The sequence below is a fragment of the Sebastes umbrosus genome, chromosome 24 (genome assembly GCF_015220745.1).
Source record: "Sebastes umbrosus isolate fSebUmb1 chromosome 24, fSebUmb1.pri, whole genome shotgun sequence".
Lineage (NCBI taxonomy): Eukaryota > Metazoa > Chordata > Actinopteri > Perciformes > Sebastidae > Sebastes > Sebastes umbrosus.
In genome coordinates, this window is record NC_051292.1 from 852,792 (window position 1) to 869,264 (window position 16,473).

At 40.2% G+C, this 16,473-nt stretch overlaps 2 protein-coding genes across 5 annotated transcripts; both read right to left on the reverse strand.

Moving 5' to 3' along the window:
- Positions 1 to 916: 916 nt before the first annotated feature.
- Positions 917 to 5,735, reverse strand: plaat1l (phospholipase A and acyltransferase 1-like). Of its 2 annotated transcripts, XM_037762020.1 has the most exons (5): positions 5,492 to 5,735; positions 4,700 to 4,829; positions 3,920 to 4,008; positions 3,679 to 3,843; positions 917 to 1,560 (listed from the first exon to the last, which is right to left on the reverse strand). In XM_037762020.1, the coding sequence occupies exons 1-5, from the start codon at positions 5,498 to 5,500 to the stop codon at positions 1,495 to 1,497; spliced, it is 459 nt and encodes a 152-aa protein (XP_037617948.1). In that variant the 5' UTR covers positions 5,501 to 5,735; the 3' UTR covers positions 917 to 1,494. The 2 variants fall into 2 exon arrangements, with proteins under 2 accessions (XP_037617948.1, XP_037617947.1); XM_037762019.1 differs by lacking the exon at positions 5,492 to 5,735 and having other exon boundaries at positions 4,700 to 5,478.
- A 74-nt stretch (positions 5,736 to 5,809) lies between these two features.
- Positions 5,810 to 15,961, reverse strand: LOC119483662 (zinc finger protein 513-like). Of its 3 annotated transcripts, none has more exons than XM_037762017.1 (8): positions 15,818 to 15,961; positions 13,995 to 14,225; positions 12,487 to 12,609; positions 10,895 to 11,029; positions 10,110 to 10,616; positions 8,545 to 8,738; positions 7,555 to 8,190; positions 5,810 to 7,444 (listed from the first exon to the last, which is right to left on the reverse strand). In XM_037762017.1, exons 2-7 carry the CDS (start codon positions 14,032 to 14,034, stop codon positions 7,576 to 7,578), a joined length of 1,614 nt encoding a protein of 537 aa, XP_037617945.1. In that variant the 5' UTR covers positions 14,035 to 14,225; positions 15,818 to 15,961; the 3' UTR covers positions 5,810 to 7,444; positions 7,555 to 7,575. The 3 variants fall into 3 exon arrangements, with proteins under 3 accessions (XP_037617945.1, XP_037617946.1, XP_037617944.1); XM_037762018.1 differs by having other exon boundaries at positions 7,549 to 8,190; XM_037762016.1 differs by having other exon boundaries at positions 5,810 to 7,426; positions 7,531 to 8,190.
- Positions 15,962 to 16,473: the final 512 nt, after the last annotated feature.

Here is a 16,473-nt window from a genome sequence, read left to right on the forward strand (position 1 = left end):
TTAATAGAGAGCTACAGGAATGAGGCATTTCCTGTTCCCACGTCTCAAAGTCGATGGGTTCATTGAATGGGTTTTTAGTTAGATGCCTGAAATAAGTTCTGTGGTTAACACAAGCTGAAGAGATTTAAACATTTTGTTCTACGATATAAAATACCCCACTTGTGAGTTTTGAAGCCTTTACGTGTCTTTAAAAAGGCGGTTACTAACAAGTGTCTAAATGAGACTACTAACGCCAACTCGTCCTCCTTTACAGCCTCGTTGTGTTTACTCACGCTCATGTGACCGTGGTGTAGTTGGTTTATTGCCTAACGATAGCTTTTAACTTCTGGTGACTGCATTCACACTTCAAGAATCATAAAAGTGGTGTCCATTTGTGGAGATTATCTTAATGAACAAAACGTGTAAGTATCATAAACGTGTGTTTGCCACAGAGCTCATTTTCTGCAATAATCCAAAATCCATTGATAAAAATCCCATTGGCTTTTTGTGGAGGGAACCAGGGAGATGCTAACCTCCTGTTGGCCTCAAAACAGCCAAAACCCAAGATGGAGACGGTCTGTTGGTCAGACAAAATAACACATTTGAAGATTTCCTCTTTGAATTATGATGAACATTTTCACTATTTTCTAACATTTATTTTAAAGAAAACAATAATCAATAAATCAGGTATCTAATTGCAGCGAAGGAGCTCGTTGTTGTTTCTGGATTTTTAACAATGTAGACATTTTTTTTTTCAGAAAACCCAAACAGAAGACAATGTAAGACAAAAGATTGTACGACCGCTCCCAATAACTTTATTTGTAAAGTAAAGATTGACAATAAAAAGTTGTTAAAACTTCTTTTTTTTTTATAATAATGAAATAATAAGAAAAGGAACAGTGAGATGATAAAATGATAATTAAAACTGAAATAAATGAAACCAAGAAGTTGTTTAATTATGAACTATAGCTTCTTTAGTTCAAAGTTTAGCAGGCAGCATTTATCTTTGGCTGAAAACAATTTGATTAAATATGCAGCAATTACAAATACATGCAAAAATTACAGAGGAACATATAAAATAAAATCCTAAAAAGGACAAAGATGTGGATATTTAGGATTTCTACAATACAGTCTAAATATTTTGAGAAAAAAGTCACAATATATACAGAGATTATCTTGTTAAATCATGACTTTATCCTTTTCTTGTCAAATTAATTTATGTAAAATATTACGACTTTTTCTTGTAATATGACCTTTTCTCAGAATCATTACTTTTACATTTTTTCTCAACAGTAGCACTAATACCCAGTTGAATTATTCTGGAAATAAAGTTTAACATTAGCAACTAATCCACCCAATCCAAACATTTATTTTCCTATATATACGCAAACTTTTTCTTGAATTATTATTAAAAAAATATGTCTTTTTCTCTTAATCACGTAACCTTCTTCTTGAAATCAGGAGAACGATGTCGCCCTCCTGTGGTCGAGATGGGAACTGAACATAAAGCAGTTTTCACAGTTTTTTCTCCTCAAACAGCTTCTTCCAGGCCGGCATGATGTGTTCATAAATCCTCTCTATCTGGAACACACAGACACACATTTAAACAGACGTATACACAGCGACCAAAGACTGATCTCCAGTTTTTATTTGAACAGTTTTTAGAATCCCACAGAAGTAAAAGTCTAATTTAGTTCTTTAAAAAACTAAAGATTTGATCAAGTTTTTCTTCTTCTTTTCCAACTTGTTCCTGAACTGGTTCTCCACAGACACACAGATGTTTTCACAGCTCACTGAGCCTCTGAGCATTCTGGTTGTTTAGGCATTTATGGGTGAATTTAATCCTGTCAAATTTAACCCTCTGAGACCCACAGTAGAGCCGTTTTAGTCTTTCTTAAGGAGGTACAGGGTCTATAGGGGGAGATAGCAGGTCAGCAGTAGATGTCACATAGTAGTGGTGTACATCATCTGAAAGCTGGGAACCTGAAGATTAATTTAAGATGCAGCTCAGCACTGTGTGTCAAGATGTTCTGGTGTATAAGGGCTAAGAACATAATAATAGAAGTATACGATGTCCATCCCCATGCTCTATTATGTCTCATACGTTGTTGCAGCAATTTGTGGGTTGATACCATCTGATCACAGTCAATCACACAGATTTGGTGCTAAATTTAACAATTCTTTACCACTGGAGAATTGATAAAAAATTATCAATAATCCCTCCAAAATACCACATTAAGACACCTAGAGCTTGAGGAACACCATAGAAAAAGCCATGCTGTGTTTTGGGATCAAAAACTTTTGACATTTGGAGATTTCTGCAAGAATTGCATTTTTTTCGGCGATTGGATGGCGAGCACTTCTGTTGTGTAAACTGCTCATAAACCTCCTTATTGTCAATCTTGCTAGGAAAGCCATCCATCCTCTGAATGTTCTAGGTCTCTAATTTGATCCATCCATCCTCTGAATGCTCTAGGTCTCTAGTCTGATCCATTCATCCTCTGAATGCTCTAGGTCTCTAGTTTGATCCATCCATCCTCTGAATGCTCTAGGTCTCTAGTCTGATCCATTCATCCTCTGAATGCTCTAGGTCTCTAGTTTGATCCATCCATCCTCTGAATGCTCTAGGTCTCTAGTTTGATCCATCCATCCTCTGAATGCTCTAGGTCTCTAGTTTGATCCATTCATCCTCTGAATGCTCTAGGTCTCTAGTTTGATCCATCCATCCTCTGAATGCTCTAGGTCTCTAGTCTGATCCATTCATCCTCTGAATGCTCTAGGTCTCTAGTTTGATCCATCCATCCTCTGAATGCTCTAGGTCTCTAGTTTGTGGCTGTAAAGTTTCATGAGGCTGTGAAATCCTAGAGGTCACCACAGGTCATTTTATACAGTGAGGTCAAGTTTCAAAAAATGGTCTCACTACAATGAAATGGCTCCTATGGGGACTAACATCATCACACATGATACATATATATACAGTTGGGCTCATTGGATCCACAAGAGTCTCAGTTTTACAGTGATACCCAATTTATGTATTTCAAGACTGTTTATGGACCCCATTATGCAGAAATATTCAAACACATCATTTTAGAATAGGAGAAAATAACACATTTATACTGCATGTGATTTTCATAAAGTGGGCTTGTCTGTGTGATATTCATTACCCTTTAAATGTAACTTCTGACTAGTTTTCTTCTGTTAAATGATAGATATAAGTTCTCCTGCCATGCTGCTGTAGACTGAAAGTACTGCGACGACTGGGTGAAAACTTTAGAAATACTGTATATCTTTAATCTGCATATTGTATTTGTTGATGAAAAGTGTTCTATAAAAGAAAAGATTATTACCAAAACCTGCTCTTCTTGTGAGTGTTTCATAAATAAACTGAAGAGAAGTGGACCCAGGAAAGATCAAACTTTTTTGGGCTCTAATTAGATTTTTTTTTCTTTTCTGTTGCTCATGTTTTTCTCTGTAATTTTTCAACGGCTCTTTGCTTGCTGATTGGTTAGCAACAACAGCAAACAGCACCAATTAAAAACATGCAAAACATTTGGAAAGAAAGGTAAATTTAGGTGACTGCACACCTGGTGAAAACATTTATAATATGTGAAAACTGAAGTAGAAAAAGATGCTGATGTTATTTCAGCATAAATAAAGACAGAGAGTAAAAACAATCCAATAACATCCTCGTCCCCTGACCTGTTCAGACTTCTTGACTCCGTATCTAAGGAGCGTCGCCTGGTGCTCGCTGTTATGAAACAGGATATCGAACGTCACCTCGCGCCCCATCAAGTCGTCGATGGCCGGCTTCACCACGCCGTGGAAGTCTCTGGCCGAGAACGAGTCGTCCAACATGTTGCTGACCTGCGACGTCCACAAAGACTCTGTCATCATCGTCATTTATTTGATTAAATCATTACATGTTTTGCTCGTGAGTTACCTTGTATTTTTTCCCCAGCAGCTCCAGTGGATCCAGTTTGACCTCTGACCTCAGAGCTCGGCCAAAGAGCGGCAGCTTGGAGTCTGAATCTGACAAACAAACACAATGGAAGTGTTTTAAAATCTGGTGTATAAATAAAAAAGTCTGATAAAGAGTCTTAACATTTGTCTGTGAAATTCCCCAACCCGCCCTCTGAGTATGAGGTGAATAAAACAGATCATCAACTTGTTTCAAGTATTTTCTAGAAATAAGTATCTTGACATAAAAGAATAGAGCCGGTTGCTGCACTACGATGAAGAAAATTAAACTTGATTTTACAAGATATTAACAATAACAGTAAATATTTTTACTCTAATGGCAGATTGACATTTTTAGAAAGGAAATAAAACATCTTTTGCTATGAAAATGATCAATAATACCACAAATCATAAACCACGATAATAACCTCCTTCCTGTCACATTACACAGAATAAAACCTGCTTTCTTTACAAGTTTCATTCACACTGGAATATCTTTATTTTACACCTCGAAACACTTTCCGACAAAACTTTAATACCTCAAATCTCATTATCAAGTAAATATTGTCCAATGTTGAGTCTTATTGTCTTATGAAACAAGTGAAGAAATCAACCACCGCATTATTTAATTTGTTTCAAATATACAGAATTTTCTGCAAATAAGTTTCATCGTGTTGATTATAGTGCAGCAACCTGCCTTATTGAATACTTGTACTCGTTTTAAAGGAAATAAGACAAAGTAAGCAGAGCAGAAAACACCAACCTCGACATGTCAGGTGAGCAACGTAGGGAACGCCGTCCCGCTCTCCGTAGTACACAGCGAAATGAGAGAAGTACTTGTTCCTGGGATACTCCACGATGTCCCCCGGGAACAACTTGGGGTTGGAATGTTTCTGCAGAGACAAACAGACAAAAAGATAAAATAGCTTCCCTGTTGTATCGTGGCAGGGTTGTTGAGTCAAATACACCACACATTGATGTAAATTCCTCATCCTTCATGACAGTTTATACCAGAGCTGTACCCAGAATTCTACATATTCTGAGGTCATGACTGAAAATATCAAGGTCATGACCTCAGTGTCGACTCTGCTTTTAACTTCAATATTTGATTGTTTTTATTTTATGTAACCACAACAAAAACTCACCTGAGCGGGAGGACACAAAATGAGAAGCCTGTTCATAAATAATATTTTCGACATACTATACTATGGCTTTTTTACGACTTTTTTTTTTCATGAAATATATATTATATTAAAAACTAAATATTAATCAATGCATTTTGGTATAAATGCTTTACATCTGTTTTTTTTCTTCAGAAGGTAAGGTACGTGTTTGAACGCTGCATTTAGTGCTCTTTCTGATGAATTGAAGAGCTAAAAAGACAAAACAAGTGTTTTCTTTCTTACTAATGGCTTATATATACAAAGCATTCATAAACAAGTTATTAACCATTAATACAGCAATTAAAAGGGGGACCAAAACATAAACATTTTAAATTTAAAGAAAGATTTCTGCATTAAAACAAATCCAATAATAGATGAAATAATCTACTCACCAGGCCCATGGGTTTAGGTATTTACCGTAGCTGTCACTTCTGAAACTAAATCCACACAACACAGGAACTCCATCTGCTTTACATACAGGCTGTACTGATGTGATACTGAAGATCATCAGTGTGTCACAGTCACAGTAGACTGACCTTGCTCCCATCACCCTCTACCACACCTACACATTATCAAGACTCATTGGTTTTGGGTACATGGTGACATTTCTGCATTTTTTTGTGCACCATGAGTCCCTCAGCGTCCTCGTCCCTCCACCTCTGGGCGTGTGGAGCAGGTGTTTCCTAAACAGAGAGCATGAAAAGAGGAAGTAGCTTCAGTCAAGAGTTGTTTTATTATTGGTATGAAGGCACTGTGAACAACAAACCTGGCAACCTCACTGTGAACACAATGCACATTTTGATTTCTGTTTGGTGTGCCGGTCGAACAAACAAAAATAATTTAAAAAAAAAGTGCTTTAGAGGTGTTTGGTCGTCTTTTGGACAGTCGGGCAAGCTGTTTCCCCCTGCTTCAAGTCTTTATGCTAAGCTAGGCTAATCCTGAATTAAGACCTTCTCCTCTAGTTTAAGGAAAGAAAGGAAATTATTGAACTGTTCCTGTCAAACAGTCTTACGGCTTTAGCTTTCATATTTCCGGCAGAAATTCAGCTTTTGAACGTTGACATATTTTCCAGCCAGCTTTGTTTGTTCCAATATTATATTCGCAGCCTAATAAATTCACAGTTTTGACATTTAGATTTGATTTAAAATGAGCCTGGATTTGAATGAAAGCTTCTTGATCTGATAGCTTATTTAACCCACGAGTAATAATGCCTGAAGAAAGTGTGTTTGAGAGTTTGAGCCTGAAAGTTTTCTGTCTGAAATAAAGACCAGGATTTTAATGTTTGATTTAATAAAATTAAGAGTTCTTTCATGACTACATTCTTTCTATTGTTCCCTGAATTGTTGATGTCTGAGAGGTAAATCGGCTGAAACAAGCTATAATATCCTCTGAATTCCTAAGAAAAATGATCACAAGCTTAGCAGTCTCCTTGTCTGGAATAAAGGTCTCCAAATTCCAGGATATTTCAGGCTCCACATCAAATAATCTGGGGCAAAGTTGTGATTTTAAGTGAGAAAAGTCCATGATGTCATGAAAATAAAGTCATAATTCTAAGATAAAAAGTTCATAATATAATGACTTTATTCTCAATATAACAGACTCAGGGTTATATTGTTTTGTCATAAATAATCAGTAGTGAGTGTGCGGTTGCAGTCACAGTTGTTTGGAGCAGTTTGTCATGTCTGAAGAAATGTGTTGATTTAAGAGTTGTTATTTTCTTTCTTGTCACCATTTTTCAGTCACAATCTTTCATTAATATAGTTAGCGACGTAGTAAAATGGCGTCCCTGTTAATCTGGCCTAGAACGATCTGATTGGGGAAACAATCACAATGATTCAGTGGTCTGGAATCAAGCTAAAGCTGCACACTGACAAACGGAATGAGTCCAATCTTTCCTTGATTTAACAAAAACAAAACACCCAGATTTACTCAAATTAACTTAAAGCTTGTGAGACAACGATGCACCCACATTTACAAAATATAGATCATCTGTCGAGGAAAAAAAATAAACATTTCAATTCAGCAGATTCAGACTGGCTTCATGTCACACAGTTAGAGAAAGTCACACTGTGACAGATCAGAAGTCTGGACTGCATTTACTGAAGAAAAGAGTGACGCACTGTCACTGATTCAAAGTGTGTGTATGATGTGAGTTTGTATATGCAGCACACACACACACACACACACACATATATTAATGCCCCTATATAAAGTCAGTGCAGTATTACAGTCTTTCAGCCTGTCAAAGGCACCTGAGTTTAACTCCAACCTGAGCTGGAGGTTCACCAGTGTATACAACACACATTAACACACACTCTCTCGCTCAGACACACACACACACACACGCGCACACACACACACACGCGCACACACACACACACACACACACACACACACACACACACACACACACACACACACACACACACACACACACACACACACACACACACACACACACACACACACACAGTATCTAACTGTGTTCCTGTCCCTGACTCTGGCTCTCCTGAGTGTCTCTGCCCCAGCTGAGGCCATTGATGGGTGCGTGTTTGTCCCAGCTGTCCGTGTTGTGTCCGTGTTTCCTCTGGTGGCGTTTGTAGTTGTCCCAGTGGCCCGTGGTGTAGACGCACTCGGCGCAGGCGTACGGCTTCTCGCCCGTGTGCCGCAGCATGTGCCTCTTCAGGTTCATGCTCTGGTTGCAGGAGTAGCCGCACACGCCGCAGTGGAACGGCTTGGCGCCTGAGTGGATGCGCTCGTGTCGCCGCAGGTTGGCGAGGTTTCCGCAGGCGTAGCTGCACGACGGGCACTGGTAGGGCTTCTCGCCCGTGTGCACGCGCATGTGGCGTTTGAGGTTGTCGAGGTGCGAGGACGTGTAGAGGCAGTGCAGGCAGCGGTGGGGTTTCTCCTCAGAGTGGGTGTGGGCGTGGCGGGCCAGGTGGTTGGGGTAGTGGGACAGGAAGGGGCAGTGAGGGCAGCGGTACAGATTGGTGCCACGTTGACCACGCCGGGATCCCCGAGACACGGCCGGGCTGCACGGAGACCCGGATCCATCTTTGGAGAGCAGATCCAACGAGCAACGACGACACACCTGAAAATGAATACAGAGCGCTGTCAAAGGTGAGGACATGAGGGGACATGAAATCTGTCGCTGTCTCGCCACTTTTAGAGCAGAAGACTTGATCTGCCTCATTTCTTACTGGGCTTCCAGAGAAAGACACTCTGAACTTTCAAACAACTAATTGATTGCATTGTGATTATTATCATAAATTGGGAACGTGATGGCTGTGATGTGGAAGTTTGAGGTGTTTCTGTTGGCTCATAGAGATAACTTGTTGCTATGGAAACAAACAAACACTTTGCACTACTTTTTCAGCATAAAATCCACTTGGAGAAATGTTCTACAAGCGATGACAAAAACAGAAACAACTTTAGGAAAACGTACCTGTCCTCCGTCGCCCTCCCCCTCCCCCTCGGCCTTGTCGCCCTCCAGGTCGGCCTCCTCCAGGGTGAGGCCACACATCCGGCAGCACAGGGGGAAGAGGAGGACGGGGAGCGGGGCAGAGGGAGAGCCGAGGCCCCCAAACGTCTGGAGGTAACCTGAGTCCTGGGACACTCGCAGGGTCAGGTCTGATACTACTGTATGAAGAGGAGAGAGAGAATAACATTTATTTACTTAGAAAACGAAAGTCTGGTCTCAAATTCTACTTAGCATATTCTTTCATTTAACCATGAAAACATTAGAAAACCTGCCTAAGAATAGCCCTAAAAGTGTCATACTGCAGTTTTTACAGATAATAAGAAACTTATCTTCCACCTCAAGCTCAAACTTCCTCCTTTTACTTCTTCTTATATACTCATCTCTAAATATAAAAAAATCCCCTCATTTCCTGTGATGGTTTGACTTCCTTAGTGGCACCTTGTACGTGAATCAGTTTAAGTTACCGTTTCTCGCCGTTATTCTGAATAATTATCAGCTCAACTGTAAAAGATTAAATGTAAAATTGGTCTTCTGATGCTGCTGAATTCAGCTGAGGTAAGTTTCAGGTCGATAAGCACTCCTCTTCCTCATTTTTTAATCTCTTTCAGTTTCGACTTGTTGGTTCCTCTTTTCTGCTTGCAAAATTAAAATGCTCGCCTGTAGGCTAAAAACAAAAAGTGTTGAGTGCAGGGAGATCCAACATTTACATTTGACAAATTGAGCCCAACTGCTTGTTTACACCTTTAAAAAAGCTATAAATTAAGAGCATGGAATAGAAAAGTAAACAGTATGTACGACAAAATAATCTCTAAGATCTGAGTCTTTACATCTTTATAATCTAACCAAACTTAATAACTTAATAAACATATAAATAATTCTTGGAGAGAAGCAAACGTGGCTTCTAACAGAGATGTTTGATTGAATACCGACAACAAAAAGACCTTTCTGCTGTGGTAATTACCTAAATTTGATACCTGATTAATCATTAACGTCATTTATGAAGCAAAAATGCAAAAACTGGTTGCAGCTTCTCCAAACTCTCTGTCTTGTATCGTTGTAAACTTAATATTTCTGGTTTTCGACTGTTGGTTGGACAAAACAAGACATCTGAAGTAGAACTGCATCGACGAGCCGATATTTTTCATGCAAAAATGGCAGAAAAGGCTGTTTTCAGACCCTCAAATACGGAGATTTCTTGCTTTTCTCTGTGTTATTTCATATTATACTTAATATCTTGTGGTTCTGGACAGAAGAAACAAGACATTTAAAGACATCACCTTGGACTTTCAGAAACTGAAATGGACATTTCATAGACCAAACGATTAATCAAGAAAATAATCTGCAGATTAATCGATAATGAAAATAATAGCTAATTGCAGCCCTAATCTGAAGACGTTGCTTTAAGGCCCGAGAATGGACAGAACGATCAATAATGAGGGTAATCATTAGAAGCAACCTTAATTCCTTCACTACTGGTGTTTCAACGATTAACAAATCTTTGTGTGATTGTATGATGCAGGTGTTTTTACCTTCTTCTGTTTCAACATTTGCTCTTTTCCTCCTCCCTCGTCTTTTCTCCTTTTCCCTCCTCTGTGGTCTCTCCTGCGTGTGCATCCGCTGGTGGCGCCGCAGGTTGCCGAGGGAGCTGCAGGCGTAGCTGCACTGGTGGCAGCGGTACGGCTTCTCCCCGGTGTGGGTGCGGGCGTGACGCTGCAGGTTGACGAGCTGGGCCGACGCGTAGTGGCAGACGGGGCAGCGGTATGGCTTATGGCCGTCGTGGGTCCTCATGTGGCGCTTCAGGTGGTTGGAGTAGCGCGAGGTGAAGGCGCACAGCGAGCAGGAGTACAGTTTAGAAGGGATGTCACCTGCTCCGTCTGTCTTACCTACACTTCTCCTCTTCCTGTCGGAGTCAGCACTGAAGGATCGGTCAGCCTCCATCAACCCCTCCACCTGAGAGGGGTCGATGGAGGCCTCATGCTGGAGGCCCTCCTCACAGGTCAGGCAATAAAGCTCCGCCCCCAGGTCCAAGCCCATACCTGGAACAAAATAAATCACATTATATATGAGAATTTTATGTGAGCAGCTCTTTATTGGTACATTATTCAACTTTAAATCTGAGTAGAGATCTCAAAGTTATAACATAATATATAAAGCCAAAAACTATAATTTCTTCTTTTACAAATACTGAGAAGCAAAATAATATACAAGGAAAGCTCTAGAGATTCTTCTTGTGGATAAATGAATGTCTGCTTGTGATCATATCTTTCATACACAGAGTGCTTATTTCTGTCCTGATGAGATGCTTAGATCTTACCTAGATCTAAACCTGGCCCCAGAGGTGTGTCTCCCAGAAGTTGACCACATCCTTTACAGGAGAGGAAAGATGGGAAGGTGGAGTCTGTTGGTGTTGAAGGATCGTCCTCAACGCTCAGAGAGAAGACCGTCATACCTGAAGAAGAACACAAAAAAGACAACGTTCATATATGGAGATTTAACGGTGACAAAACATATTCAACCTTTTTTTCCCCATACCATATGTTGTGCTTAGTTATATTTAGTAAAACTACATAAACAACAACCAAAATACCTTTTTTGTGTGTGTTTTACATGTTATATCTGAATGTATAACTTTTTTACACTTTTTTGTATAACTAAATATTATTTTTAAATCAGTCATCGACCCAATCCCAATGTCCCCCCTAAGGCCTTAAGCCCTAAACCCTCAGAGACTTGACTGACGTCACCTGGTAAACGATTGTGTGCGATGCTCCAAGGGCTTGAAATGGTATTTAGGGCTGACAATCGATTAAAATATTTAATCACGATTAATCACACATTTTTTATCTGTTCAAAATGTACCTTAAAGGGGGGTTTGGCAAGTATTTAATACTCTTATCAACATGGGAGTGGACAAATATGCTGCTTTATGCAAATGTATATATATATATATATTTATTAGGGCTGTCAAAGTTAATGTGGTAACGCAAATTCGTTTTAACGCCACTAATTTCTTTAACGCATTAACGCAAGTTGTGATTTTTAGGTTGCAGCGGGCTCAGTTTTAAAGCTAGAGTGAAGATACTGGCATCATATGAAACTAGAAAACCTAATGAATCCATTGGTACCAACCATGTCATACTAGCTTGTAGAGAAGGAGGTTAAATAACGCTCCAAACCTACGCTAAACGATGGCGAGGAAAAACTGCCATGGCCATTTTCAAAGGGGTCCCTTGACCTCTGACCTCCAGATCAGTGAATGTAAATGGGTTCTATGGGTACCCACGAGTCTCCCCTTTACAGACATGCCCACTTTATGATAATCACATGCAGTTTGGGGCAAGTCATAGTCAAGTCAGCAAACTGACACACTGACAGCTATTGTTGCCTGTTGGGCTGCAGTTTGCCATGTTATGATTGGAGCATATTGTTTTATGTTAAATGCAGTACCTGTGAGGGTTTCTGGACAATATCTGTCATTGTTTTGTGTTGTTAATTGATTTACAATAATAAATATATACATACATTTACATAAAGCAGCATATTTACCCACTCCCATGTTGATAAGAGTATTAAAAACTAGACAAATCTCCCTTTAAGGTACATTTTGAACAGATAAAAAATGCTTTTTCAAAAACTATAATCTTATATTAGGGCCGGTACTACAGATGTAGATATTGGAGACCAACATGGCTGTCACGATGACGGAAGGGATCATTTTCATATTCTTTTAAAGTCAGGTGTTAGTTATAAGTCTTATAACTGTACTGAAAGTATCTTTTAACCATTACACTGAGCTTTTATTTTGATAGATTGACCTGGCAAGCGCTGCCAAAAAGTCTTGTAGAAGTCCAAACTTTCCAGTATTTGTTATCTTCTACCTATCGTACGATCCAATGTGTCACTGACCCGGCTCTCTATCCAGCCCCATGATCTCGGAGTCTCCAAACTCCAGCTCTCCGCTCAGCAGGAAGTCGCTCTCCAGAACCAGGCAGCCTGGATCGCACACCACCGCCCCGCCCTCCAACTCCACTGAACACAAAAACATTTCTCATTATTACTTGTATAAAAAATACTTTCAAAACACTTTACCTACACAGCAAATACAAACATGTGAGAGTGAGACTGAGTGAGATCCTGCCTCCTGTTTTTCATATTGACTAAAACAATAATTATATTTCCATTTGAGAGCTTTAAAAAGGTTTGGGTGTCTGTCTTACTGCTATATAAAGCAAAAAAGCAAAATATATAAAGAGATTTTTAATATTTATTGGCCTACTTTTGTGACCAAGTAAAGCAAGAGTTGTATTTTGGCACATAAACCTGGAATCGTGACTAACATTTGGCTGCAGAAGCTGGTTTGAGTCTGTAACAGAAAAACTGGTCAGAAGAAAATAGACAAAGGAGGTGGAGAGGAAGCGAGAGAGTAAAGTGAAGAGAAGAGGAGACAGCGAAGGAAATCAGTGAGGATGAGATAAGTGCAGAGGAGGAAGAGTTGGTGGGAGAGGAATGAGGCGGAGATAGTCAGGAAAAGGAAGAGGAGTTAAAAGAAGGGATGATCATGAGAAGCAGAGACATGACGCTTTCATGCACTTCTGACATTGACTTCTGTCAATCGATTAAAACAGTTAATCGCGATTAATCACACATTTTTAGTTAAGTGCATATAAACACACACAGGTGACACCATGAGATGAAACCTTGAGCACAGACAATGGAGACAAAATGAGATAACAAGATTGTCCCAGAGTAGATAAAGGTGATGTACATGTAGAAGAGGAAGGGAATGATAGAGAGAAGTCAAACAGGAAGCGATGAAACTACGGGAAGGAGAGGAGGGAGAAGAGGGAGGTCAGGTACAGGCCTGCGAAGAGGAAGTGGAGACAGGAAGTAGAGAGGAGGAAGAGAGGAGTCCAACTGAGCCAAAACATTCAGGATGAGATAACGCACACAAACACATCTACTTAAAGGACAACATGTCTCCAACAGTCTTCCTCTCTGCTAGACAATGAGGAAGCCTGCAATGTCAATATGTTCAACCAGTTAGGCAACGTTTCACATGGCTCTTTCCTCCTCTCTCCTGGGCTAAACTTAAATCGAATATATATATTAAAGTGGCTTTTACACGGAAAAGAACAACTGGTGTCACAAGGAAGCAGCTGTTTGTTGTTCTTCTCTGTGACTGTTTCTTAAAGAGAAAGGCAGCTCATTAGACACCAGATGGCTGGAAGACATCAGTTAAAACATCAGATACAGACTCAAACAGCTGGAAGAGAGCAGGTAAAACACCAGATACAGACTCAAACAGCTGGAAGACATCAGTTAAAACATCAGATACAGACTCAAACAGCTGGAAGACAGCAGTTAAAACACCAGATACAGACTCAAACATCTGGAAGACAGCAGGTAAAACTCACATTTCACTGGCTGGGGGTTGGATTGTTTTCTCCGCGGCATCTTCACCTCTTGTCGTCCCGGATCCTGCTCTGGTTGTGGGACGACACAGTGGGCTCAAGTCTGTCCGTCGGTCCGCCAGCCAGCCAGCCAGCCAGCTAACTGCATGTCATCATCATCATCACCTCCTTCCTCTTCCTCTTCCTCCAACGGACAGCAGCAGCAGCAGCGGTGTCATCCCTACCGACTGCTGCCTGAAACGCAGCGTGTACACCAAATTAACACCGCTTCTTACATCCAATACATGTCTAACTACATGTATTCCCTGTTGCAATGTATTGTTAAGTAACATTAAACACACGCCTGCCACTTTAAAGTGAGTCAGAGGATGCATTCCAAATCGCATCCTTTTTCTTTTACTTCTAGTACGTACTGCAGCTGCACTTACAAAGTACGTACTGTTTCACGCAGTATGCATACTACGTCATCATAACATTGCACCTTGAACTTTGACCCTCTTGCTCATGTATCCCCTGCACAGAGGATTGTGGGTCAGAATAGCCAGAAACTAGTGCTGTCTTCCAGCTGTTTGAGTCTGTATCTGGTGTTTTAACTGCTCTCTTCCAGCTGTTTGAGTCTGTATCTGGTGTTTTAACTGCACTCTTCCAGTTGTTTGAGTCTGTATCTGGTGTTTTAACTGCTCTCTTCCAGCTGTTTGAGTCTGTATCTGGTGTTAACTGTTGTCTTCCAGCAGTTTGAGTCTGTATCTGGTGTTAACTGCTGTCTTCCAGCTGTTTGAGTCTGTATCTGGTGTTAACTGTTGTCTTCCAGCAGTTTGAGTCTGTATCTGGTGTTAACTGCTGTCTTCCAGCTGTTTGAGTCTGTATCTAGTGTGTTAACTGCTCTCTTCCAGCTGTTTGAGTCTGTATTTGGTGTTTTAACTGCTCTCTTCCATTACATACCGCAAAATGTGACTGGGTGTAGTAGGACATCCTGGTATTTTTGGCATACTGCATTTGACATACTATGTATTGGGACATACTAAATCTTTTTCTGGCATACTAAATAGTAGGGTAGTATGGGTATTGGAACGCGCAGTACGTACTAAAGGTGCAATGTTATGCATACTGCATGCAACACTACACAGCTGCAGTATGTACTAAAAGTAAAAAGAAAAAGTATGCGATTTGGAACGCATTGAAGCTCCTTTCCTTTGGTAAAGGATGCTCCAGTGTGTCCTCTGCTAAAGGAGATAATAAAGGAAGCATTGAAGCTCCTTTCCTTTGGTAAAGGATGCTCCAGTGTGTCCTCTGCTAAAGGAGATAATAAAGGAAGCATTGAAGCTCCTCTTCTTTAGCATAGGACACACTGGAGCATCCTTTATCAAAGGAAAGGAGCTTCAATGCTTCCTTTATTATCTCCTTTAGCAGAGGATACACTGGAGCATCCTTTACCAAAGGACACACTAGAGCATCCTTTACAGAAGGAAAGGAGCTTCAATGCTTCCTTTATTATCTCCTTTAGCAGAGGATAAGCTTCTCTTTGAAGCTCCTTTCCTTTGGTAAAGGATGCTCCAGTGTGTCCTCTGCTAAAGGAGGTAAGAAAGGAAGCATTGAAGCTCCTTTCCTCAGCATTTAGAGGATTCAAACAGCTCTTATCGTGGCTGCTTCTGGGGTACATCCGGGTCATTTCACTTCCTCAGAGTGTTTGTTATTGTTCCGCCGCCATCTTGTTAGCCACCTAGCTAGCTTTGATCAACTTCCAACATTCAACATTAAACCCGTTTAAACTACAAACTTCGGATGAAAAACTACATTTGTACACATCGCTTCGCTGATAAACATACCTGTGATAACGTCCCCGGAAACACTGCCGTCGACAAAACGTCGCTGACTCTTTAAAAACGAGTCTTTTTGTTGGTTGTTGGTGAAACGGACACTGATGCTCTGCTAACAGAGGCACCGGGTCCGGGCTCCGCGTGACGTCAGTGACAGCAGCAGGGGATTGTGGGATATGTAGTCGTTGTATTGGGTCTCTTCCTCTTATCAATAACAATACATGTTCTGTACACATTTAATTAACCTGCTTCATGCCATTTGCAGTTTTAAAAATGTTATTATCTTCATGTCTTCATTTATTTCATGTAAAAAAAATAATATTGCATACAAGTGGTTTACATTTTAAAGGGACTGTTTGTAAGAATCAGAAATGTCTTGTTAACAGCGACACCTGTGGCCGTTAAGTCAACGAAAGTCAGCATCCTGTTGCTCGCGCTTGTGCTCGCGCTACATAGACATGAAGGAGCATCGCTCAAAACAGTGAGGTGACACACGTCAGCTAAAAGCACAATATCACTCTATATTTCACCTGCTTGGCATTCTTACAAACAGTCCCTTTAACTTTTTAGACTTTAAAAAGTTTAAACAGTTTACATTTACCCAAGATTTTGAGGAACTTTTATTTTACTTGAGTATTTTCATTGTATTACTTTATACTTCTACT

Excerpts from the sequence above, each read along its gene's own strand:
- plaat1l (XM_037762019.1), bottom strand. The coding sequence starts at position 4,928 with ATGAGGAATTTACATCAATGTGTGGTGTATTTGACTCAACAACCCTGC. Across the intron at positions 4,009-4,699 it reads TGCTCACCTGACATGTCGAG|ATTCAGACTCCAAGCTGCCG; the intron begins GTTGGTGTTTTC and ends TTTGTTTGTCAG. Across the intron at positions 3,844-3,919 it reads TGCTGGGGAAAAAATACAAG|GTCAGCAACATGTTGGACGA; the intron begins GTAACTCACGAG and ends TGGACGTCGCAG.
- LOC119483662 (XM_037762017.1), bottom strand. The coding sequence starts at position 14,034 with ATGCCGCGGAGAAAACAATCCAACCCCCAGCCAGTGAAAT. Across the intron at positions 10,617-10,894 it reads GGGGCCAGGTTTAGATCTAG|GTATGGGCTTGGACCTGGGG; the intron begins GTAAGATCTAAG and ends ATTTTGTTCCAG. Across the intron at positions 8,191-8,544 it reads GGGAGGGCGACGGAGGACAG|GTGTGTCGTCGTTGCTCGTT; the intron begins GTACGTTTTCCT and ends ATTCATTTTCAG.